This window comes from Canis lupus, chromosome 18 (genome assembly GCF_003254725.2).
Source record: "Canis lupus dingo isolate Sandy chromosome 18, ASM325472v2, whole genome shotgun sequence".
NCBI lineage: Eukaryota > Metazoa > Chordata > Mammalia > Carnivora > Canidae > Canis > Canis lupus.
In genome coordinates this window covers 36,018,134-36,045,474 of record NC_064260.1, presented here as the reverse complement: position 1 = coordinate 36,045,474, position 27,341 = coordinate 36,018,134, and the positions used below count along the sequence as shown (strand labels likewise).

Here is a 27,341-nt window from a genome sequence, read left to right as displayed (position 1 = left end):
ATCATCATTTCTGAAGGGAACAGATGTTCAGGGTATGAAAGAGTAATACCACAATTTAGTCCTAATTAAAATTCACCTTAGCATGCCTCTATCACTGATCAGATGCACTGGGCTGAAAGGCTCCATTGAAAGGGTCCAAGGTCCTTTGCTTACTACAAAACAATATGGGTCCTGAACTTTTGTGTTCTTTAGGGTTGGGGAAAATGCTTTTTTCTCCTTAATATGATTTATGATCCATGTTGTTTTAAAGATGATGACCTCCAAATAGTAACTTTATACATTATTCTTCTCCTGTGACTAGAATGAAAGTGCCTTCTAGCACATCTTTGGTGAGGGATTCAAAATATTTCACTAAAAGTGAAAATCAGCTCTGCATTAACAGTTTACTTTGACCTATGCATTTTCAAAGATGTATGTAGGAATTTATATTTCAAAACCCCCCTCATAGTAATGGCAGGGAAACTAAATTACTATGTATGACTTTGAAAATGTAAGGGTAAGAACAGAAGTGTAGTATATTGCATAGTTAGGTTGCTATTAGCATCCTTCTCTTTTCAAAAGGCATTATTTCATAAATAAATAATTTACACCTGGATTATTTTTTATTTGTACATTCAATTTATTTTAAATTATATTTTCTTTTCACATAAATTACAAAATTTATGTGATTTTACATGTACGTTGATCCCTCCCTCATCTGCTCTATATTTGTTCTAATGAGAGAAATAAAATTTTACTTGGATACAATTGAAAATAGCTGCATTTGTTTGCCCACATTTCTAAATAACCCTTCTCTATTACCATTACCTCAGACACATGGCCTCTTTGACCTAAAAATGGTACTTTATATAAAATCTGCAAGTATTGATATGAAACAAGCAAATAGTTCTGGGAACTTTGGGTCCCAGAATGGCCACCTTAAATGTTAAAAAAAAAATTGTCTTTCTCTTTCTCTCTTGTGTACATAGTCACACACATATACACGCACACATACATAAAGAGTAGGTAAAAATAAGAGCAAAACTTGCAGAATAGGGGCAGCCCTGGGTGGCTCAGTGGTTTAGTGCTGACTTCAGCCCAGGGCCTGATCCTGGAGACCCAGGATCAAGTCCCACATCGGACTCCCTGCATGGAGCCTGCTTCTCCCTTTGCCTGTGTCTCTGCCTCTCTCTCTCATTCTCTGTCTCTCTCTCTCTCTCTGTGTCTCTCATGAATAAATAAAATCTTAAAAAAAAACTTGCAGAATAAACTAAGACTATAGATATGAGTAAACCTTTGAGAAAAAATATTTTTACAGAGATTACTGCATTTAGTCATTTTGTAATCTAAAATTGATAGAAATTAGAAAATAAACTAGACATTCATGAGTTCATATGCCCAAAAGAATAGAAAACAGGTACTCAAATAAATACATGTACATGCATATTCATAGCAGCACTATTCACAACAGCCAAAAATAGTAAGTCAAATATCCACCAATGGATGAATGAACAAAATGTAGTACATACATACAATGGAATACTATTAAGTGAGGAAAGGAATGAAGTACTGATACATGCTACAATGTGGATGAACCTCAAGCCATTATGCTAAGTGAAAGTAGCCTAACATAAAAGTCAATATCCTGGGTAATTCTGTTATATGAAATATCCAGAAGAGGTAAATCCACAGAAACAAAATGCAGACTAATGGTTGCAGGTGTGGGAAGAGGGCAGAAAGGGAGAAAAATTTAATAGGTAAGAAGTTTTATTTTGGAATGATGGAAATGTTTTGAAACTAGATAGAGGAGGTGGTTGCACAACACTGTGAACGTACTGAATGCCAATAAATAGTTTACTTAGAAATGATTAATTTTGTTATGTGAATTTACCACAATTGATAAATAAGGAAGAGGAGGAGAAAGTGGGGTGGGCGTAAAACACTGATGGTTAGCTTCTCTCTGAAAATAAAAAAATCATTCTCACAGGAAAAAATAATAAATTCTTGTAGTTTGATAGTTTATCTACAATCTGGACATAACCACACACACACACAGATGCTTTGCGTAGTGAAAGGGTATAAACCTCCAAACTAGGTTTGAGTAACAACTCTCTTACTTGGTGACCCTAGATGAGTTAAAATTCTCTGATTTCATCCTATAAAGTATCCAGTGGGTACTACTCCCCTGCCTGATTAAACATTTTATTTGTTAAAGTACCTAAAGCATTGAAGGTACTCCATGAATATTGGTTTCTTCCCCCACATCCCAGAATTTCTGGGTGGACAGAATCTACCACTCAGAGTATTTGAGCAGAGAGGACTGACTACAGGGCATTGGTAATGGAAAAGATGGAGAAGCAACCAAAGGACAGTGAGGCAATCTAGAGATTGACAACTGCAAGAAACCACTCCCACATTGGGGTGCCGGGCTAGCTCAGTTGGTGGACCATGTGACTCTTGGTCTCAGGGCTGTGAGTTTGAGCCTCATGTTGGGTATAGAGATTACTTAAAAATAAATCTTAAAGAAATAAAAAAAGGGGATCCCTGGGTGGCGCAGTGGTTTGGCGCCTGCCTTTGGCCGAGGGCGCAATCCTGGAAACCCCGGATAGAATCCCATGTCGGGCTCCCGGGGCATGGAGCCTGCTTCTCCCTCTGCCTGTGTCTCTGCCTCTCTCTCTCTCTCTCTCTCTCTGTGTGACTATCATAAATAAAAAAATAATAAAAAATAAAAAATAAAAAAAAAGGAACCTCTCCCACCAAGGCCACAGGGAGGAGGTGTTGCAGGTGCCCAGATTTAGAGAATCTTACCAATAAAGGGTTTTCCCTTTTGATGACTGAGACCAGGGTCAGGATTAGGGTGAGATAAGTGAAGGGTCAACACTGCAAAACTGAAAGAAGCACACTCAGTTGTGCAAGTGCACAACCTTTAGTAAGTGCCTCCATATATTTTGTCTCACAGGTTGAGCACTCATCTTACCCTGGTCCCAGCCTCTTTCCTCTATGCAGACTAACTAAATTCTATTAAAATAATGCTATTAACTGGACACTGTTTCATATGATTTATCGATATTAACTCATGAAGTCCTCTCAAAAAGCTTATGTGGTAGAAAATATCATTATCTTCATCTACAGATGAAGAAACTGAGGCACAGAGAAGTTAAATAACTTGAGCAAAATCTTGCAGCTGGCAGGTGATTGCACCGGAATATGAATTGAGTTCTAGAAACTGAACTTTTTTTAAAAAAAGATTTTGGGATCCCTGGGTGGCTCAGCGGTTTAGTGCCTGCCTTTGGCCCTGGGCATGATCCTAGAGCCCCGGGATCGAGTCCCACGTTAGGCTCCCTGCATGGAGCCTGCTTCTCCCTCTGCCTATGTCTCTGCTTGCTCTCTCTCTCTCTCTCTCTCTCTCTCTGTGCGTCTCTCATGAATAATAAGTAAAATCTTTTAAAAATAAAAATAAAAAAAGATTTTATTTATTTAGGTAATCTCTACACCCAAAGTGGGGCTCAAACTCACAAGCCTGAGATTAAGTGTTGCACACTCTACTGACTGGCATCCCTAGACTCTACCATATATTTTATACTGTTATCAAACAAAATTTCACATATTTCCACACAAATTGGACATACTCTTCACATTTCTTATTCCTATCAGTGTTTCCACTTCTTTCACAGTTGTCCATTATCTCAGGGAGATCTTGAACCCTTCCTCCCAGCCATTTCTCTCCAATCAATTGCTTAGTCATTCGATGATATTTTTTGGGTGTCCATTCATCAATGCACCAGAGAGATAGTTGTGAACAGGAAAGATTACGTGATCCTGGGGAAAGAAACAGTAGAAGGTGTCCCTGAAGAGATGACATCTGAGTAGACAGGCTTGTACAATGAGAAGTCAGTCATGAAAATATGGGTGGAAAGAGTACTGGAGGCAGAATAATAATCAAGCACAAAGCCTCTTACATGAGAATGAACTTGGCATGTTTGAGAAAGAAAAACAAAGTTTGGATAGATAGAGAATGTATATGTATAAAGCCAAAGGATAGAAAGAGGCCAGATTGTGTAGAACAGGATAAAGGGTCTGGATCTTATTCTGGATGTAAAGGGAAGCTATTGGAAGGTTCTCAGCAGGGCACTGTATAGACTATAGCAGAGAATAGATGACACTGGTAGTTTTCCCCCACCAAATTCCTTTTATCAGGCTAGTGGACCCAAACTCCAGCTGCTGAGTCGTAGCCTATAACACCTCACAACTGCATTCTTCTCCTGAGAACAGCCTTTGGCTGAAGGAATCAGCCACCTACCCAGGAAATGTCTGTGAGGTGATGGTCTCAGCAAGGGGTCCAGTCCACAGTCAAGGACTGACTGACTGGGGGACATAATAGCCAGTCCCCTGGCTTTAAGGAGGGGCAACTCTCACTCCAAATTGAGGCTGGACTTCAGCTGAACACAGGGCGTGATCGAAATTCTTCCTCTATTCTGTTGTTTCCCTCACTAAGTCCCTTGTACAAAAATCCCCATCTCAGGTGCTGCTTGGAGGGAACCTGACCTGAAACAGAGTCAAAGAAGAGAAACCTCCTCTTGCTATCTTTCTTCACAGTAAGCCTTAAAAACATCCTTCCTTTCCATTTCCAGCCGGCCCCTAATTGTATTTTATTTTCCTCCATTATATCTGACATCCTATATTCCAATTATAGCTGAATTTCCTTAAAACATCAATTTTATTGGGATGCCTGGGTGGTTCAGTGGTTGAGTGTCTGCCTTTGGCTCAGGGAAGTCCCGCACCGGGCTTCCCACATGGAGCCTGCTTCTCCCTCTGCCTTTGTCTCTGCCTTTTTCTCTCTGTATCTCTCATGAATAAATAAATAAAATCTAAAAAACAACAACAAAAAAAAAAAACCACCACCACCACCAACAAAAAAACACACATCAATTTTATTATTGCCTGAAGAAGAAGTTCTTGGAGCTAACTTTTGAAGTTCTCCATTAGTCAATCATCAAGTCTGTCAGGTAGTCAGCAAATACTTATTAAATCCATCCTATGTGTCAGACCCTGTGCAAGGAATATGAAAAAGACGTATTCCCTTGCCTAAACTTCTGTTTAATGGAAGAGTTTACTGACAATCTGACACTATCCAAACTTTTCGGTCTTCATCTTATCCTGGCTTAAAGCACTATTATACCTAAGCCAATCTGCTCATTATCCCCTGAGTATACCAAGGGCATATATAAGTCCATTCTTCACCTATTCAGACTCAAGTCCACCTCAAAATCCGGTTTAAGATATTCCTTTAGTGTTCCAGCCCACAATGATCTATAATCTCTCTGAATCCTTAGAGCATTGCAGTCTATTATTACTTGCCCATATATTCATTCATTCAGTAATGTTTTAGAACACACCACATTTCAGGTGCTGTATTACATATTAAGGAAAGAGCATAAATGATCTGAAATTATGTAAATATTTCATAAATATAGATCCTATTTCTGTTTCCATACTTAACCCCATTGAAGGTAGGATTCAAGCCCATATTTATTATTCTTTGCTCCTATACCTGCACATGGTATAGTTACTAGATGTTAACTTTCCTGTGCATTTAAATGCTTGATTGATAAAATTTAATTTTATGTCACCTTATGTAACATATCAGTTATGCAAAATAAACTTTATTGCCTGTATATACATATATATACCATTTTTATTCTCTATATCCCCCCAGTATGAACATAAATATGATTTATCTACCACCTTGATGTTCATCGATTACCACAATGGTAGAGAATTTCTTCAAGAAAGAAGAAACCTGCTAAGGAGAACTGGTTGGCAAAATGAAGGTCTAGGAATGGAGTATACTTAAGGAGTATATTTAATGGAGTATGTTTAAGGTAAGTGCTACATATTCCTCAAGACTAATTTGGGGTAGAGCGTCATCTCTCTTAAAAACTCTTCTCTTAAACACCCTTCCCTTCTACTCTTTGTGAAGATGTCTGTCTACCACTGACACTCTCCCCTGTACTATCATCAACATTTTATGCTTACCTAGTACACGGAGTAGGTGCTTAGTAAGTGCTGCGTGAATTAATGAAATAAGGCTACCTTTTATTTAACATAACTTATTCCAATAAAAGGAATATATTCATAATTCTATTATCTGTGACCGTCTTTAAAAAAAATTATTTATTAATGAGAGAGAGAGAGAGAGGCAGAGACACAGGCAGAGGGAGAAGCAGGCTCCATGCAGGGAGCCTGACGTGGGACTCGATCCTAGATCTCCAGGATCAGGCCCTGGGCTGAAGGACACTAAACCGCTGAGCCACCGGGGCTGCCCTATCTGTGAACTTCTAAGGACACTTCACTCACTTAAAAAACAGCCTAAAATAAAAATAGATCATATTTTTGAATTTTCAAGTCAGTTTTCTGAAAGAATTCTTGATGAGTCTAGGAAAAACACATAATATAGTAAATTTGAAAATAAATTTGAAAATATCATTTATAACATAAAATACTTTCCAGATCTTTGTTGATACTGATAAATGTGGAAAGACTATTGGAAATATATAAAAGTTTTTATATAAATAAAGATGTTTAAGGTAACCTGAAAGAAGCCTAATAAAATAGTATTAATGATGACTGAAATGTATTAATAATATAGTAAACAAGCAGCATAGCCTAGTATTTAAAAGCATGGGTTCTGAAGCCAAACTCCCTAGATATGAATCTTAACTTTGCCTCTTACTAACTCTGTAACCTTGGGGGAAAAAAAACTCAGTCAATGTCATTTGCTTTAGTTTTCTTAAATGAAAAATGGGAATAGTAATATTAATTTCCTTTTTTTATACGGATGGAAAGAACTTCTACAGATAAAACACATGTGTAAATATGAAACTGTAAATGGTGACATTTTTATTATCTTCATGATTTTCATCAAGAACTTAACATATAGAGAGCAATGTATTAAGTGCTTTGTATACATTAACTCATTTTATCTTCATAATCTCAGGAGGTAGGTTACATTATCATCTCTATTTTATAGACGAGGAAAATGAGACCTGGAGAAATCAAGCAAGTTGATCTCTAACATCCATCCATTAAGTAGGTCAGAAATCATACACACCCTGAACAATTCTGGAGCCTGCTATATTAACCATGACACTGCAAAAAGTAATAAAAGATTCCACCAGTTTAAAATGGACTAGATATCCCATACTTCTTATTTTCCTACATTCTATCATAGTTCCATCTTAGCACCATCTAAAAAGCAGCTGCCCTCAGTGCCTATAATTTGGTCAAAATGTCCTTATGAGGGCAGCCCAGTGGCTCAGCGGTTTAGCGCCACCTTCAGTCCAGGGCGTGATCTTGGAGTCCTGGGATCAAGTCCCAAGTCGGGCTCCCTGCATGGAGCCTGCCTCTCCCTCTGCCTGTGTCTCTCTGCCTCTGTCTCTCTCTCTCATTCTGTGTCTCTATGAATAAATAAATAAATCTTTTTTTTAAATGTCCTTATGAAAACTACTGTGACTCCTTCACAAACCTTTATGTCTGTTGTCAATCAGAGCAGTTTGAATAAGGTTTCTCAACCTTGGCAAGTATTGATACTTCTTTGTTCTTTGTAGTGTGGGTTGTCTTGTGCATTATGGAATGTTTGGTACCATCCCTGACCTACACTCATCGGATGCCAGTAGCATGTTCCCAGTTAAACAACCAAAAATGTTGGTATCGTGTATATATGTATGATACAAATATGCATCATGAAGGACAGCCCAGGTTAGGAAGAAGCAAAAAAGGTATAGGCTTGGGACACCTGGGTGGCTCAGTGGTTGAGCACCTGCCTTAGGCTCAGGTCATGATCCTGAGGTCCTAGGATAAGTCCCACAACAGGCTCCCCGCAGGGAGCCTTGCCTCTCATTCTGTCTCTCATGAATAAACAAAATTTTTTAAAAAGTCATAGGCTTAGTACATTACAATGCATTGGCTTCAGAATTGTAAAACCTTGGGGTTGAAAGAAACTAAAAATTATTGACTCTAGCCACCTGCTTCATTTACTCAATTATTCATTTAACAAACATGCACTGAGTGCCTATCACATGTTCCCTGCCTGCACAGAGGGGACCTCAAAGAGTTCTCAGTCTGTTGGGGAAGACAATAAAGGAAAACAAACACAAAATATGGCAGGTGCGTGGTCAGAGGTCTCCACAAAGTATTGAGGGAATAGAGAGCAGGGACACCTGCCACAGCTTATGGTAGCCAAGAAAGGCTCCCCAAAGGAAGGACATAAGGTAGGACTTAAAGGACACACAGAGTGGACAAAAGAGTCAGAACATAATCCAGATAGCAGAAATGATGTAAAGACCCAGAGTTATGCAATAATATGATGGACCATTGGGAGGAAGCTAAACACACAGCGGATAGAAATGGAGCAAGGAATGTGGGAAGTAGTCCCATCAGAGCCTGCACACAATGCTTAGAATACTCACACTACCCAAAGCAGACCATTCCATCTTTTAGATGATTGAGACTATTGGAAAAATCTTCCTTAAATGTAAGGCAAAATCTACTTCTCCAGGAAACAAAGCTATTGGGATAAAGTGAGGAAAAGGCCAGGTCTAAAGCAGCATGTCTCAAAATATGAGCCAGCTGGAGAATTAGGGAACCCTCATATTTAGCAACACAAAGTGATTCTTCTCTACATCACAGCTCTAGGGCCATATGCCTTCACATGAAGAAACGTGGTGAGGGCTGACAGCCAGTGTAAGCATTATTATATACAGAGGCAAGAAGAAAAACAGAATCTTCTTTTTTTAAAAAAGCAAGAGATTTTTTTAAAGTAAATTCTACCCCCAAATGGGGATCAAACTCCTGACTCCAAGGTCAAGAATCACACACTCTTAAAAAAAAAAGTCACTTGCTCTACCGACTGAGCCAGCCCAGTACCCTCCAAAAAACAGAATCTTGACTCTTCCATTCCAGCATGGAGAACTTTAAGATGCTCAGCAAAGACGTGACTAGGTTTTATCCCTGGTGAGGAAGAGAATTAAGCAAGGCTGGGAGTGGATAGAAGGAAAAGAAATCAAATGGTAAGGGGATGGCTGGGTAAGTGGGGCAGGTAACCAAGTCGAGTATTAAAACAAAAAAGCGTTATCTAAACCACTTTGTATTTTGCAGAAAATGAAGTGCTAACTTTCTCACCTCAAAACCCTGGTATCCTTCCCAGGGTGAGGCTATCTGCCTTTATAAAAATTAAAAAGCCTCTCCACCTAACCCCCATGTTGGAATTGGAAAAAAGTGAGTCTAGCTCCACAGTCCTTAGCTGTGCACAATAGAGGGCAGTAGCCTCGAACCTTCCCAAAGGTCACACTACCTCCTCTTTCTTCCTTACTTTCAATAATAGCTAACAAGCACTGACTATATGCAAGGTACCAGGAGAAATACAAAGTGAAGTATTAAATGAAAGAAGAGAGGACCCCCCCCCCCCCAACACCAAAAGAATGATTGAAGGGAGATAATGGGCAAGAATGGGCATTCCTGAGAGGATGTAAGAGGGCTGAAAATCTCAGATCTACAGGTTCCTGGGAGAATCTTTTATCCCAGCACTCCACTTCTGACCATTGTCTGGTCTCAGACAAGCATTAGCATAACCATTAGCCTCTCTGCAATGTAATTATTCTTGGGCTGGCTTACTCTGGCCCCCTGCCAAACAGGAACATTCACAAATCTACATATGAATTTGGGGTAGGAGATTTTTAATATACTCTTCCTGAACATCCACTCACTGTTTACAGCTGCTGCTCTGATGCAGTCTATTTCCACCCCCCTGGCAACCACCTCCTTGAAACACTGATCATACTGATGGTTTACCGTGGTTTACCATGGTACCTATTTCCCTCGGTCCTTCATTCATCCACTGAACAGCATTTACTGAGCATCTATTAAGTGCCAGACCCTGTGACAGAAAATGAATAAGGTGAATAAGGAAGCCATGGTTTCTTCCCCTAAGCTAACTTGATCTAGAGGAGACAGCACTTATTTCACTAGCAATTACAAATCTGATGATTACCAAAGAGGACACTGAGAATGCAATGGGAGCTTATCCTTACTAATGGGAGCTTCCCCAGACTAGGACCAAATACAATACCTATCCATATATGAATTCTACAGCAGGATCCTTGGAGTTCTACTTTGGAGAGTTCTGGAATCTCTACCTTTTTGACAGTAGAAGCAAAGACTCAGTCCCTATACATCCGATTGCCAAAGAAGGGATCCTAGACTCACCTCATCTTCTCCTTTAAATTTGCTGGTCACACTTAATGGGTTCCAAAGCAGTCACAATCAGAATTGTCCCTGTCTTCCTCTCCTCAGGCACTTCTCTCTAGTAAGTTAAGCGACCGCTAGGACAAAGTTGGAGGCTGTACTCCAGGGAAAGCTCATTATAACTTTGGAAAATACCTCCCCGAAGGGCCATATCCCAGATACTCAGGAATTGCCAGAGTCCTCTTGACTATTTGTACATGTTCTCTCCTGCAGCACTCAGGAAATTTTGTACTCCAACCATAGGTTCTATTTTATTTTGAAGAATCTACATTTTATTTTCACAGTTTTGTTTATAACCTAATCATGAAAAGATAAAGCACTTTCTAACCTATGTCTATGGTAGAAGGTTTACCTATAATATCATTACATTTTCTCAGTCTACTTCAAAAAACCCAATGTCTCTCACAAAATTAAATAAATCTGAGTGCTCTCCACATTGTAATTTTGCATTTTGCATGTGCCAGGCAAAATAATACTACCTTCTGTCACCAAAATAAAAGCAGCGCATTTACAACTTCAAATCCATGAGCTTATTAAAAATCTTATTTTTAAAAATTCATTCTCTTGTAGTTGGGCAATAAACTTGAAAATACTTTAATGCTCTGATTGTCAAGTAGGTATAGATAATGACATTAAATATGAATAAGCACATCATTTCATGGGTGCAAGATAAGTTTATAAAATATAAATGCTCTGACAGTAAGAAAACATACTGCTATACTCAATTATATCATCTGTTCAAAATACAATTGGTTCTATGTTTGGTAAATAGAATAATCCAGGTCACATTCCTGTGTTCAACTGAGTTTCTAGTCCCTCCCTTTTCTCTAAATACTTGTGTTGTTTCTGCATGTTCTTAAGTGTCATCATGTATTGCTATAGGCATGATGGCTATATTTAACTAATAATGACAGTGGTTGTCATTAGATTTTAACTCAGTAACACTAGTCTGACATATCATTTGAAGTATGTCTTCAATTTAAATTTGATTAAAATTACAAACATCCCATCTATTGTGCCAATCAAAATGTTGTCACCCTTTCCCTGAACTTTTCTATGAACTTTCTTGAAATAAGTTATGGCAGTTTAAAGTGAAGGCTAGCCTTGGGTCATAAACATATTTTAAAAAATGACTCTTGGAATAGAGCAGAGCAAGGCCATTTGGGGCTCCTTTTTAAAAAAACTTGAGTTTGACTTACATTCTAAACAAATTCTGAAGGCAAAAAGCACAATATAGTGAGAGTTCAAAGGCTCTAATTTGGATTCCTATATCATGCTATGTACACCAGTGCTCAGCAGAGATTTTATTTTATTTTATTTTTAAGATTTTATTTGTTTATTCATGAGAGACACAGAGAGAGAGGCAGAGACATAGGTAGAGAGGGAAGCAGGCTCCACACAGGAAGGCTGATGTGGGACTCGATCCTGGGACTCCATCCTGGGACTCCAGGATCACGCCCTGGGCCAAAGGCAGGCGCTAAACTGCTGAGCCACCAGGGATCCCCCTCAGCAGGGATTTTAACTTGGTTTTGTGCATTTTAAGATTGCAGACCTAGCAAAACTTTTGGTAGTAAAATCAGGTTCTTGTGACAACTTGCATGAAAAGCTGGTGGAAATATGCCTGACGAGAGAGAGCAAAAGAGGGAAAATAAATAAAGATCAGGTGGAAATACAATGTTTTAGACACCTATTATATATGGCAGTCTTTTATATACATCATTATATTTACTCTTCCTAATAATGCTGTGAGGTGTCTACTATTGGGTTCAATTTGTGAATAAGAAAATTGAGACTTAGAGAGGTTAAGTGCCTTGCCTAGGTCCACACTGTAGTTTGCTTCCCTGGCGGTAATGAAGAAAGCAGAGATAATTGTTTTTTTTGTTGTTTTCCTGAATCTAGCTAGCTATTCTGGGGAGGGAGGAGTGCACACAGGGTTCTGATTAACAACCTTGGGATTTTAATAGCAATTGGAATCTTAGTTATGTTTAAGAAATGCTATTCTCAGTGTTCTGTTCAGACCAGGCATTTATAGACATTTAATTTTCAAATAATTTATCTTTCTTTCAAATCAAAGATAATATCTAATAATCCTTTAAGATATTGTTACCTCAGTTTTACAGGTAAGGTCACTGAAGCACAAAACAACCTATTCAAGGACATATAAGAGAGACTAGAATCTTGCGAGATCATCTGACTTCAAGTCTAGTGTTCTTGCCACTAAATAATAATGCATTTCTCATGTCTTTCCTAATAGATGTCTGAAAGCTTTAAAAACTAATGGTCTAAAAGGCAAGCCGCTGAAAGAAGACCTGCCTAAAAGATTTGATTTACCGTTTACTACAAATGCCTGTTTCATTTGACAAATTACCTCCTTTTGTTTCCATGACATTGTTTGTTCCAATACCACCCTTTTGATTTTCTTTAAAACACCACTGTCAATAAATACCTTATATAGCTCTTTACATATTTATTGTCTTTGCTCCTTCTACCCCACTAAAGTCTATAAGACCTCTGTCTTGTTCACGCCATCATCTTAAGATTAGAGCAATGCCTGGCACGCTATGGGGACTCAATAAATACTATGATTGAATGAATGAATGGTCATTCTTTATTTTTCTGCCTCCTTAGATAGAGAACTACATTTTTTTTAAATCTCCCACATACTCTCTCAACTCTAGTCAGGGAGATATTCTCTCTGTCTACTTTTACCCCCACATAGCAACAATTCTAGGTGATAAAACAGTATTTATTACCCTTCTGAGTTAGTTCATGCTCTGTGAGAATTAAAATTTATCTGGTTTCTTTGCAGCTACAACAGAAGGACCTTATCCAAACTCCTTACGGTCAGATGTAATCCCTTAAATAGAATTTTTGGATTCAAAGTGTTAATACAGTGCATGTATCCTAATAGTGCATAGATCATCTATTATGTAATGCATCCAGCAAGGTATAGGGTAGCAGCCCATAATCAAACAGTATTTTTCAACAAACCAAGTGGTTAACTACATAAGGTTCTCTTACCAAAGGCATGAAAAAAATTGTTTTGTCTTCTGAAATTTTGGATTTTGGAATTGCATAGAAGACATTATGGAGTTGTTAGCACTAACTTAAGAATTGTGAATAGTAAATATAATACCCTTAAAGCACATAACTCAGTGCTTGACATGCAGAAAGTATTCAAATTATCAGGACAGCTATAGGTTTGCAGGCCCCCTCACTAAACAGGTGTTCATGACTATGTCAAGGATTTACATGATTCTCAGTGATTTGGTAATTTACAGAGATGCTGCTTCATGCATGCTCTTGATTTGCCTATTAGCTAAGGACAGTTTTTGGAGGGTCCATCTCCCACAATAGACTTCATCTGTTTACAGGGTAAAGGTATTCTTTTTTTTTTTTAAAGACTTTATTTATTTATTCATGAGAGAGAGAGAGAGAGAGAGAGAGGCAGAGACACAGGCAGAGGGAGAAGCAGGCTTCATGCAGGGAGCCCAACATGGGACTCGATCCCAGGTCCCCAGGATCCCACCCCGGGCCAAAGGTGGCGCTAAACTGCTGAGCCACCAGGGCTGCCCAGGGTAAAGGTATTCTACATACTTATTTATAGGTTTTAAACATTTGGTATAGGGAAATAAATAAAATATATGCCAAAGCTTTATCCTCACTTGTAGAAATAGATTAAAGAATCATGTGCTGGGGTGTCTGGGTGGCCAGTCAGTTAAGCATCTCGGTTCAGGTCATGCTCTCAGGGTTGGGCTCCATGCCAAACGTGGAGCCTCCTTTTTTTTTTTTTTTTTAAGATTTTATTTATTCATGAAAGACAGAGAGGCAGAGGGAGAAGCAAGCTCCATGCAGGGAGTTCCATGCAGGACTTGATCCCGTGTCTCCAGGATCTGGCCCTGGGCTGAAGGCAGCACTAAACCACTGAGCCACCTGGGCTGCCCCAAACATGGAGCGTCTTTGAGATTCTCTCTCTCCTTCTCCCTTGGCCTCTTCCTTTCCCACCCCTACCGAAAGAATCATGTGCTATCTCAGAAGAAATTAAGGGTTTTTTCTCTATCTAATGTCATATTCTTGTTTTCAAATATATGCAGCTAAGTGGGAGATAAAGTGGACTAACAAATAATCTCTCCTAATACAAATACTATTCAAATGATATGGTAACAAGGAATTTGGGAAAGCCCACCCTAACTCCTGTGGTAGTTGCTCAAATGGAGTAGTGCTCCCCCCACAGGTGATCATCACAAAGCCCAATATTAGCTTCAGCGGACCACAGCAGTCCTTGGGACAGTCAGCACTAAAACATTGTCTTGAGATCTAGCCTCAAAAATAGCAAGGTATGATTTGAGGCAGGTGGTGGGTTATTTCTTGAAACTTGTGCTTTTAACACAACCATTTAAAAATCAACAAATTCAGGAGACACATAATGGAACAAAATATAATGCAGGAATCCAGGTTCATTAAACTAATGCATTTTTTGAAAAACAAACTATGACAGAATATTTCATTATTGACGCAGACAGGAGAAAAAGTGTTATGCTGCTATTTAGAATGTGTCTTGTGTGTCGTGGAATTGAAATATTTCCAAATCATCAATAATTAAAATGATGAGAATCCATCATTTCACTGACATTTACTTCTACATGAAAAGATGGCCTATTTTAAATGTGCTCACACATATTCTTGTCAATCACAAGCTGTCACAGCAAATTATTTCATTTTGTAGATCACATGGCAGTTAGCAGAAAATCTCTAGGTTTAAATTTAGATCTTAGGTGTAGTAGCAAGAACTCTTTTCATGGATTTTTTTCTGTGACTACATCTTCACAATACAGTATATTAAAGATGTAAAATCTTATTCATAGTACTCAGTTTCACTTCTAGTTAACAAAGCTCAGGACTGAAATGAATCACTGTAAGTGATAGCTCTAAAAGCCAAACAGTAGAATAGAATATATAAGAAAGAAAGAAAATATAAAACTAAAAAAAAGAAAAATTAAGCAATCAGAACTTTACACAATGGAATTTGGACCTAACTCATTAGTTTTTTTTTTTTTTTTCTCTCATCTTCTTTAAGACATTAAGCAATTGCAGGCCATTTCTTATGCTAGGTTGGCACTGCCTACAGCTTCTAGGAGTTACAAAGGAGCTAGACTCTTCTGGTGTAAGAATTTTCACTGTACCCATTAAAGAAGATTCAGGAAATGGTGAATAAAACTAAGTTCATGCCCAAGGATCTGAAAACTTTTAAAATGTGTCTTCGAACAATTCATTGACTATATCTCCACAATTCTAGCAGATTTCATAGATTTCAGAATCTTCAAATGGCACAAATATATGACCAAATTAGGACAGTTGATCTTCATCAACAGTCTTTATAAAAAAAGATCCCATTTTTCTCATACGTAATCTTCTACTTAGGCATTTAACTTCAAAATGTAAGAATTATTCTAATAGTACATTTCAACAGGGAATGCTTCGTGTCAGTCTTGACCTTGGCTTGACCTCTATAAGAAAGCTTTGTGTTTCGAGGTATGTGATGAATAGCTCTCTGGCTTTCTATTAAATCCAGTGGCACTAACTGTCAACAGTGGTACTCAAAAGGGAATAGTAAAGTAGTTAAAAATCAGAGATGTTTCTTAGGTCTTTTTCAACTCTAATAAATCTGGAAATAGGTCTCAGGCAATTTTTACTACCTACACTGCTTTTCCAAAGAATAAGAAAACAATGAAGTATGAAAATATAATTGTCAAAATATATGTAGGCTTATTTGGACTTGTACCAGAAATAATGTAAATTTTCCTTTGGAGGACCCATTTGATTTACGTTGTTGAATAAGGTTCTCAGTTTTAAGGATTTATAACTTATTTACTCAACTTAAGCTCTTTAAAGACCAAGACTTCTATCCCTAAGCCAGGACTGTATACATAGCAGGTACCTAATAAAATACTTATTGGTTTAAATTTAGATTGAACTGAATTTAATATCAGAGATGAAAGAATAATGTAAAAAAGAAGTCAGACTACAAGTTCCTTTTTTTATCTGAACTGGCCTAGTATCTGGCATGTAGTAGGCTCTCAATGAATGTTTGCTGAATGAATGAAAATCCTTATATTAGGGTAATGACCAATTACTGATTCTAATGCCTGTTGCTTAATCGCATATAAAATACACATATTCAAGTGGAAAGATACAATAGGAACACTCAGTTCTGCCAGCTGTTTCCCCCCCTGTTTACCTTTAGAATGCCTCCTTACTCTAAATTTATCTACTACCTTCAAAGCTATTAATACATGTCTTATTTTTATGGTATACTCAAAGTAAGTTGGCAAATTATTGATTATCTACAAAACACATGCAAGAAAGGTAATTTTACCTTGACTTGAATAAGTACAGATGAATATGTGGGATTATATGTGAAATCTCCCTACACTTCTCTCAAATTATTTAATTCAAGTTAAAGACTATACTATGCATATATAATATTTATTTACATTTATATTCTTAAGGTTCTGGAAGAAACCAAGTATCAGTCTCTAGGCTTATAGGCTTATCTATGAGCTTAACTTAGACAAGTGGCTTTTTCCTCACTATACTTATCCTAGGTCTTTTTAATGGACATGTGATATGCTAGTCTGTGTCCAAGCTCACCTACAATTTCTTTTCTCAAAAGACAAGGCACATCTGCCACCTGCTCTACTCCGTGTCCCAGCAACAACTGTCGAGCAGCATAAAGATTGATTATCAGTCAAAAACCATTGCACAACACCAGATTTTGGTGGGTTAAGCTTGCTGATCCAGCAAGAGATGGTGTGAAATTTTCAGGAGTGTGTGCCAACATTTTGGTGCTAAAAGAACAGCAGTGCATGTCACAGTGAAACACAGCCAAAGATATGCAGACAAAGCAGAGAAGTTTTTTTTTGTTCTGGACTTGGCTTTAAAAAGGATAAAAGAGAAAACAAAAAGTAGGAGGAAATTAGTTTGTATATTTAAAAATCATCCACCAGACTAGTCATGTGTGTAACACTGTTATTTTAGGCATACATGTCCAGAAAAATTTCTAAGAAGTTAGCTATAAATAATTTTTATGTAACTCTTCTATAATACCATTATCATATGAAAGGCAAGTATTTCTTATTAATAAAAATAATCAAAGATTTTCAGGAAGCACTTATTATAAATATATGTAAATATAAAAATAGTCTCAGAAACATTTACCCAGAAAGACTCGTGCTTTTATACAAGATGATTTATATAAATGATTCAATGAAACAATATAAAAGAAGTCATAGTTTAAGTTAAATCAAGGTTTGAAAAACATATGGTTCTATATACTCTTGCATAGGTAATTTTTAGAGAGTATTGTAGCAACAAGTTTCTTTATCTTGAACTTTCTACTGTATTCAAGAAATTATTTCCTGGTGATCAAGTATTTTCAAAGAGATAGAAATCCTAGTATCATCTTATATAAGAACATTAATAGAGGAAGAGTTTTCATCACCTCATCTGTAATGAACTCCAGAATTACTTTTCATCCACTTATGCAATTACTGCCTAGACTTGTCCTTGATTCACCAGCTTTGTAGCAGTTGCAGAAAAAAATACTTCTAATAAGGTATTAAAAGTATAGAGGAATACAGACAAAGTTCTTATGTCATTTAAACGTGATTACCACATACAGCACTCTATAACAGACTATGGTACGAAATGCTTATAAGAATATTCTTAGATAGTACTTTTGTTTCTTTCTTCAAATGTATTCTTTCCCACTGAAGAAAGATAAATGTCTGTCTTATTTTAGAAAATCACATTTCTGAAATCTTAAGAACAAGGAACTGAAAAAAAAACCTTACCAGCAAATATGCCTAAAATACATAGATTTTTATTTTGTGTATTTATTACTATAAACATAAATTACATATATATGTATGTGTATACACACACACACACATCTCAAGGTTTAAAAAGTCAAGTTGCAGTATTTACCTTATGAAAAATTTTGTTAGGAAAATCCATGTATGTAAGAATTATATGTTCATTCTGACAACATTTTCATAGTTATGTTAATGCTATCTGAAAAAAGACCAAGGGTGTAAATGAATAAAATGCTACTTGAAACTTTGAACTATTTTCTGAGAGAATAAATCTAATGAATTATGTCTGTTGGATGTCACAGAAACTAAACAGTAAATTCAATAATCTCTGATTTAATTTATTATATTTTCACCATTTAACCTCCTGCAGGCTCCCTAATGTCTATTCAGATCTATATTAAATTAAGCACCAATGCTAATGAAGGGCAATAAACGTGGCTGTCAGTGGATTTTTCTTTCATTAAGCACATTATCCTCTTACTGAGCTGTAAATGCGTAAACATTAGTTTTGTTAAACCATGCAAAAAAGACAGGATGAAAATCATTTTTTAATTGCACCCCTTAAGCAATTTACTGTGGGTGGGGGTAGGGTATTTTTTCCCTTTTTTTACCTTTAATTTTTTTGAATGGATCTAAAAAGGGCTCTCCTGTTGAAACATAAACGTCGGCTTCATGGGGTATATCTTCAGGTTTGAGGGCTTCAGTACCGTCTGCCAAGAACACTCGTCGTGCGGCCATGTTCAGATTCAGCTTTTCTGTGCACTCCTCCAGCAACTAGAAGACAGCAAGCAAGAGGTAAGAGAAAGTGATTTAGGACAAAGAAAGCAACACATTGCCATGAAACAAAAGGTGCTAACAATGAAAACAGACACCCATTGAGTCACTGGTCAAGTTAAGTAACTCAAGTGACACCACCAACATATTTTCTAGCACTTCAAAATAGAAAACAAAAGGTAAATCACAGCACTGAGACCATCTAATGATTGTCTAGTTTTAGTCCTTATTCTGTTAGTTTAACAACTCCACCAGATACAAAGCCAATGCATCTGTTTAATTCAAAATACAACTTATATATTGATAAAAAAGAAAGGAATAAAATACTTGTGAGATCTATGTCTATATAAAAGCAATTTACAGATTCATTACTAAAAAGAAAATTTTAACACAATAAATGTCATGCTTTTCATTTCTTAAATTATAAAAAAGCTAGGAAAGATATAAAGCACTGAAAACTTTTGAACACTATTTACCAAGGTGATGGTTGGTACCGTAACTTTGGCACAGACCGTCCTAGATCCATTTTTGTAAGCTGTTACTGTAATCACTCTGGGATGAAGTTTCTGTTTATGAGACAGTCTATGCCAATTCTGGGCTGGCTGAAATTTTAAAGAAGAGAACTCTGCAACTCTGAAAGAAAAAACCCCCACAAAATTGATGCATGTTAATTAGTAAAAACGTTTAAATATTATCCTATTTTTTATAGATATAAGCTCTAATGATTGCTCCTAAGTATTCCTTAAAAAAAAAAAAAAACTTTTATAAGGCTGTCCGTATCTACTTAAATATTTTTAAAATTTTAACACAGGATAAGTTTGCTAAATCTGTTTATGTAAAACACCTATCTGAGAATAAATGATTTTACCTATTTACTTATAAAACACCACAATACTCATTTAAAAAAATATATGCATACATGTTGCGTTCTGATAAAAACACAAAACAGTAATAATCCTAACATCATGATATAGTAAACATAGTAAATGGCTAAGATATTCCCTTAAGTTTTATGTATACCAAAGTCCTCTGATTTTTTAAAAAGATCTGAAATTCAAATAGTTTCTTACTCTAAGTTTCTTATTCTAAGGTTAGTTGTAACTGCTTTCATCTCAAATTGTTCAGGGATAGAAAAGGAAGATTTCTAAGTTCTGTCTTCATTCAAAATAAGTTTCGATTCTTATTATTTTCTCAGTAAAAGTACATGGCAAATGACTACCATGTTGTGTTTTTTATTTCAGAGTTCTGTAACTAATGCTGTTAATTCATAATGCCACAGAAGCAAAGTAAACATTTTGAAAGAAAAACTTTAGGTAATAAAATCACAACATACCCAACCTTATCAAATATATGAAAATAATGGGAGTATCAGTTTCTTGGTTTGATTTTTGCTTTTGCCAACATTTTCCTCTATCCATAAATTCTTAGGTTAACAGTTTATGATAACAATTTTGATATGAAAACACATCCACAAAATGAATTTATAAGTACATTTCAATTTGATTTTATTGCAAAATATCGATTAAATATCAGAACTATGCATTTTACTTTCTGAACAAGTATCTGGTAAGCAGATATTTTGTAGTCCTAGCCTGATTCTGCTTCAAATATTTTTTTCTGAGTTTCATATTATCTACATTGAAGTATATTTCACATTTTCCACAAATGTAATTAGCGACATTCTACTCAGGTGCTTTCAAAGAAAAAAATAAAAACAGAAACAAAACCCTAGAGATGTGTTACATTTTAATGTCTGAAATAGTCAATTGAATCATTATAAATTCTGCTCAAAGGAAAAAGCTTCAGCAGTCGGTTAAAAGAACAGAGAACAGCTTTGATTACCTCAGTTGACCCACTGGAGCACTGACAGGTCTGTTTCTCTTGGATGCTGATATAAAACAAGAATTGTTTTTACTGTTTGATTTGTAGCTATATGGGTCTGATATTTCATCATGGCTATGATCTGATGCTGTTTGATGTGTGGAGCAATCTTGAAGTCCTGACCCTTCTGATACTGCTGCTGAATGCAAAAGTCTGTTGGGGCCAAACTGAGGTTGCAAATAATCTTCCATAGTTTTAATAACTGCTTTTGCCTGGGATGACATAAACTCTCTGAAAGAAACAATCCATGGAAGAATACAAGTCAACTGATTTCTAATTACTTATTAACAACCACCATATAACTTGTTGTGTGCCATGTGCTAGACAAAATACTACACAGTTATTATTTTGTTTAATCCATACAATATCCCTGGGAAGTGGATACTATTTGCATTCCCATTTTACAGATTTTAGAAATTGTGGTTCAGAGAGGCCAATTAACTTGCCCAGGCTCACAAAATCAGTAAGCTGACAGGGTGGGAAACTGAACCCAAGCCTGTCTTAAAATAAAGCCCACATTCATAACCATTAAATTGAATTGCTTTACTCTAGAAAGTTTGTGTCATAAAAAAAAAAAGTTTGTGTCATGCTTGAAACGATGTAAGTAAAATTTTTAAATTTTAGATTTATTAAAAACTAGCACCCTGCTCAGTATTAGGAAATATAAAAGTTAAGAGATGTGGCTTCTACCCTCAAGAAACTTGCAAACTATCACTTAATAAAGAGAGAATATATGTTAAACATGCCTCTTAGGACTATGAGTGTGTATTACCTATAAATGCAAAAAGAGGGGCACCTGAGTGGCTCAGTGGTTGAGAACCTGCCTTTGCCTCAGGTCATGATCCCAGGGTCCTGGGATCAAGTCCTGCATCGGGCTCCCCTCAGGGAGGCTGCTTCTCCCTCTGCCTATGTCTCTGCCTCTCTCTGTGTCTCTCATGGATAAATAAATAAATAATCTTAAAAAAATAAATAAATGCAAAAAGAATTCCTTGAAGGCAAATTTATATTGGATGGAATAGAATTGATAAAGGCTTCATAGCAGACTGGGATTAGGGTGACCGATTCATCCCAGTTTGCTCAGTTTGCTCAGGACTGCCCTGGCTTTAGCACTAAGAGTCATACACCCCAGGAACTCCCTCAGTCTCAGACAAATTGAGACAGTTAGTCACCCCACCTGGTAGTTAAGCTTGGAGGAATAGCATTTAGATCAACTATGATGTTTGAACAGAGGACCATATGACCTGTGACAATAATATAAATCCATGTAAACACCAAGTTAGGAGGACTGAATATATAGAGAATTTGCTGGTATTATAAAATGAAACAAGCTTCACCATACTTAAGAATGTTAACCTGTGTGATGATTAGGTATGAAAGATAGTGAGCTTCCATGTATTTCATTTCAGTATTCCATGTATTTGTATTTTTATACAAACTAAATCTGCTTCTGTCCAATTTGTAAGTTCTTCAAAAGTTCTTAAACATAATATAATATAACCCCACCCACCCATGGAATTATAAAACCATAATGCTTGGTGTGGAAGGCTTGGCACAGAGAGCCCCTCCTCCAAATTTTTCTGATCCACCAATGGCATTATAATCACAATGATTTTTTCTGGCATGTCCTCTCTGTTCACAAATGTGTAAAATGGTTGATTATTTCCTCTGAAAGAACGGAAAGTGGTCATGTGCCATGGGGAAAATAGATGTGTGCATGTAGATGAGACTTGACACAGTGGATCAATAAAACTAAAACACTGGGATCCAAGCAGTTCTATTCGTTGTTACATGTTTCTATCCAAGTCTGTCCTGGATTGACCATAGATAGCTCTAGGTAGAGGAGTAATCTTCCCTACACTCTGAGGATCTACCCAGGCTCAAAACTCTGGCAAATTGGACATTAGCTCTGACAGAGGCAAGACCTCCTTTCAGACCATTTGAGCTACCTGAGATTTTGACAGCAATAGTAAGTGATGGCATGTGGCAGCGGTCGTGTCTCAGTGGCAGTGTTTCTGCAGTAACCGCAATGGAACTGAATGTGGTCACCAAGATCTTCAACTTAGGGGAAGATCAGTAAACAGGCAGGAGGAAAGATTTGCAGATCTCATAAACAGTTCTCAGTGCCCAGAGTCACTTGGGAAGCAAATTCTCATGTAAAGAAAGAAAACTAATTCTTTACATAATGCAGTATGGATGTCTTTTTATTAAGATTTTATTTTTTCTAAGTAATGTCTACACCCAACGTGGGGCTTGAACTCCCAACCCAGAGATCAAAAGTCACATGCTCTTCCAACTAAGCCAGCCAAGTGCCCTGTTTCTTTCTTTTTTAATGAATGCATTTTGTTTTTTTCAAATATTTTTATAAATATACTAATTATTTTATATAATAATCCATTATCACCCCACCAGAAAGTGAAAGGTTTTTATTTTTTCCATATTTCAAAATTTCAGCTGTATTGATGAGAGGGCAAAAGGCAAGCTGAGGGCAAAATTCAAACTGACACCCCACAAGCCCCATGCCCTTTAAGGTGGGATATATATAACATTCCTCAGGTACTAGTGAGAGCCTAAGAACAAAGGCAGGAAGAAGCAATTGGTCAACTGGTAAAGATAATAGTCATGCAGGATATGAAACTTCACTATAGTTTGTAACTATCTTAAAGATTTACAAGAAAAACACAATCTTAATAACAGCTAGACCTCCATGAACCTATAGATTCAATTTCCTTGGAGCCCTACCCTCACCTTCACCTCCCATAGGATAGAAAATTCTATATAATAAGTCACTCCTCACAATCACAGAGCAGCTCTTTCTGCCCACAGGTCCATCCCAGTACTCTAATAAAAAACATCTTTTTGCACCATAGAACGCCTCAAGAATTCTTTCTTGATCATTTTGCTTGATGACTGCATCATGTGTCAGACCTTTAATTCAATATTTTGCCTTTTTTACTTAAATACTGTCTTATAACCATCTTTCAGATAGCTATATGGTCTTTACAGATTTTACTAGAATGTATAATCTTAATGAGTAATTTTACTTATATCTTAACTTCCTCAATCTATTCATGTAAATAAGTTATTTACTGTTTTTGTATGCTGGCAAACAGATCCATTTGTCCCTCTGTCTCCTGATAAGAGCATTGGCATCCTTTATGGAAACTTGCATCCTTCTCTCTCCCAACAACCTCCCACATGATTCTGGTAGGATTAGGACAATAAATTATATGCAATTTACCTGGTAAATGGTTAAAAGAATTAAATGATATTTTATCATATATTTACTTATGATATGCTTTTTTTCTAGTAATTTGTATCAAAAAGGGAAAGAAAAGGTCATTTTTCATATGAAAAAATAACTTTTGGCCCACCATCTGTAGTCTTCAGCTTTGATTTATCAATGTTGATGACAGGTTTGCACTAGTTCTTACACATTATTAAACTCTTCTTTCTTATAACAATTGATGTGTTGCCTGGTCTTTGGGTGTGTGAAGATAATCACAGAACTGTTTGACAAAGCTAACTTGTCCCACACAGGGAATTAAACCTATACACATGGTTTGTTAAATTATTTTCTTTAAGATTTTATTTATTTGTTCATGAGAGACTCAGATAGAGAGAGAGGCAAAGACACAGACAGAGAAGAAGCAGGCTCCATGCAGAAAGCTCGACGCGGGACTTGATCCCGGAACTCCAGGATCATGCCCTGGGCCGAAGGCAGGCGCCAAACCGCTGAGCCACCCAGGGATCCCCTGGTTTGTTAAATTAATCCTGGAAATGAAAGTGTTAGGATCATTCAGCTCAAACACATTTGTGTTTCAGGTGATTTAGCTTGCTACTAGTATACACAGAAACATAAAAGAAAATAAAACCACTCCAGCAGGGCACAAAGAGAATTAGAAGACCATGGATTGCTCTTCAGAATATACTAGTAACTTAAAAACAACTCTCATAGAAATGATACTGTAATAGCATTGCATGGGAACAGATGGTAGCTACACTTGAGGTGAGCATAACATAACACATAAACTTGTTCAATCACTATGTTGTACACCTGAAACCAAGGTAACATTATGTGTTAACTATACTCAACTTAAAAAACTAAAAAACAGGGGCCCCTGTCTGGCCCTGTGACTCTTGATTCCTGGGTCGTGAGTTTAAGCCCCATGTTGGGTATCAAGCTTACCTAAAAAAAAAAATTATAAAACCTACCTCTGTCCTTATTCCTCATAGCTTCTGCTAACTTCCTTTATGTATCTCCCTATTTCTGTACCACATTACTTTCTAGAGACTCTCTATGACTCACATTCAATGCCCCCCAAAGTTTAATTGCATCACTACCTGGTTTAGGACACCCCATTTGGATAGAACTCTCAAGCTAGGCAATCTCCTAAGCCACTGGCAAGCCTGTGGAAATGTACCCATTAGTGGTCCAAAAACTATGGACAGGAGAGCAGGATAATAAGATGTACATGGCTTCGAGTAGAATGGACTCTCAGATGCATACTAAAAAGGGAAAACATACTTGGCAGGGGACTTGCATGGCCTGTCCCTATACCAAGATAAGCAGAGACACTGTATTGATTGGAGAGGAAGGCAAAGGAGGTAGTTCTATACTAGTTTTATACTAGCAGCAGCGGAGCATCAGTGCTCTTTAGCAAATACAACTCTAATATGTAGATTGTATTTCAATCACCATATTGTAGTCTCCTTATTTGTCTTTCTCTTATTCTCACCTTCTTTGAAAGATCCTTTTGCCTCCTATGGAAAAATTTCTTAGAAATCCTATGACGTTTAGATTTATTAAAGTGAACTTCCTTCCACCTCCAAATATATATATCTTCACATAGTTATCTTCCCCCTGAAGTTTTTGCCCACTGAGAACTGTACTCTATATTCACAGTTACCTCTGTCACCAAGACAGTCTTTGTCTTTTAATTGAGAAGTTAGCCTATAATCTTACAATTTGTTTTTATTTTTCCTATGTATTCTATGTTCCTTTTCATGCCTTTCTTGTTCTCTCTCAGATTAAATAATATATTTTTATTGTTCCATTTTCTTTTTTATTAGGCTTAAATACAAGTACTTAAGGTTGAGTTTTATCATCATGCAGTACTGAGGATAAAGAATGTGCTGCAGATTTTAATGACAAACCCAAAGAAGAACTAAAAAAATGCTTTGAGAAATGGCAGTTTTATTAGAATAAATTACTTCCTAAAGAGAGTTATTTACAAAAAGAAAGGAGGGCAGCCCCGTGGCTTAGCGGTTTAGTGCCACCTTCAGCCTGGGGTGTGATCCTAGAGACCTGGGATCAAGTCCCACATTGGGCTCTGGGCATGGAGCCTGCTTCACCCTCTGCCTGTGTCTCTGCCTTTCTCTCTCTCTCTCTGTCTCTCATGAATAAATAAATAAAATCTTTAAAAGTAATAATAATAAAAAAAATAAAAAAAGGAAAGGAGAAGATAGTCACTTGGTTGTAAATGTTCTGGTATGTTTCCTTTATAAAACATCAGCAACATTACTTCTGAATTAGTTTATTTTCAGGTATTGGAAAAGACTATGTCTTTTAGCAATTGAATAATTCTTTAGAAATTAGGTCATAAAAGGAACAAAAATGAGATGTGTCTATATATATATTAAACTATGTATATTTTTAGGATTTTATGTGTGATTAGGTAAAGATAAAATAAAATGTCAAAATTTAACCATGAAGCAGTATGGATAAAAAACTATCAATTAATTAAAAACAATAACACTTTAGGTAAATGAATCTTTTTTTAAAAAAAGATTTTATTTACTTAGTTGTTTATAAGGAGAGAAAGAGCACAAGGCGGGTGGGTGGAGGGGAAGGCGGAGGGAAGAAGGGTGCAGGGAGGGGCAGAGGGAGAGAGAGAAGCAGACTTCCCACTCAGCAAGGAGACCAACAAGAAGCTGGATCCCAGAACCTGGAGACCATGACCTGAGTTGAAGGCAGATACTTAACCCCTGGTAAATGAATCTATTAAATAATTTCTTTACACAATATAATGGATATGGTCATTAAACGGAACTACAAAGCTCAAAGGTACATTAGTAGATTAAGCTTTTATCCTTTTCTCAAAACTACTATATCTCATCTGCATATCAGCTTTTTATCATAATCAAAAAGACTGTCAAGGATAGATCTTATACATTATAGAACTTATAGCCCCCTTGATATTCTAGGCAACTATTTAATTATATTTTACTCTCTGTAATTTTCATTAAAACCGGTTTATAAGTTTTACTTCACAAGTAACAACTAAGTAAAGATCTCAGGTCCAAAAGTATAAGAAAATATGCTCAGAGAGGAGGACAGAAAATGATACACCATGATAAGATTTAGATGTATAAAAATAAAAAATAAAAAATAAAAATAAAAAATAAAAAAAAAAGATTTAGATGTATAACCCCAGTTTTGATGAGAGCATTTTTTTCTTCCCATTTCTCTGCTTTAATAGCATTAGTGGATCTTGGTGGTTTTTTAATAGCAATTTGAGGAAAACCAATAAA

General features: G+C 36.6%; 1 protein-coding gene across 21 annotated transcripts in view; it reads right to left on the bottom strand.

Moving 5' to 3' along the window:
* Positions 1–27,341, bottom strand: part of DCDC1 (doublecortin domain containing 1) — a 482,427-nt gene that overhangs the window by 426,635 nt on the left and 28,451 nt on the right. For 16 of the 21 annotated variants that reach the window (XR_007403614.1, XR_007403613.1, XR_007403622.1 and 13 more), the window contains 4 exons: positions 23,898–24,011; positions 20,772–21,041; positions 19,406–19,562; positions 18,767–18,929 (listed from right to left, as the gene is read on the bottom strand). Coding sequence is in view for 3 of the 21 variants with exons in the window: in XM_035701486.2 (XP_035557379.2) it covers positions 18,767–18,929; positions 19,406–19,562; positions 20,772–21,041; positions 23,898–24,011 (704 nt within the window). In the remaining 18 variants the exon portion in view is untranslated. The remainder of the gene's footprint in view (positions 1–18,766; positions 18,930–19,405; positions 19,563–20,771; positions 21,042–23,897; positions 24,012–27,341) is intronic. The other 5 variants (XR_007403621.1, XR_007403630.1, XR_007403627.1 and 2 more) reach the window with 1 other exon arrangement.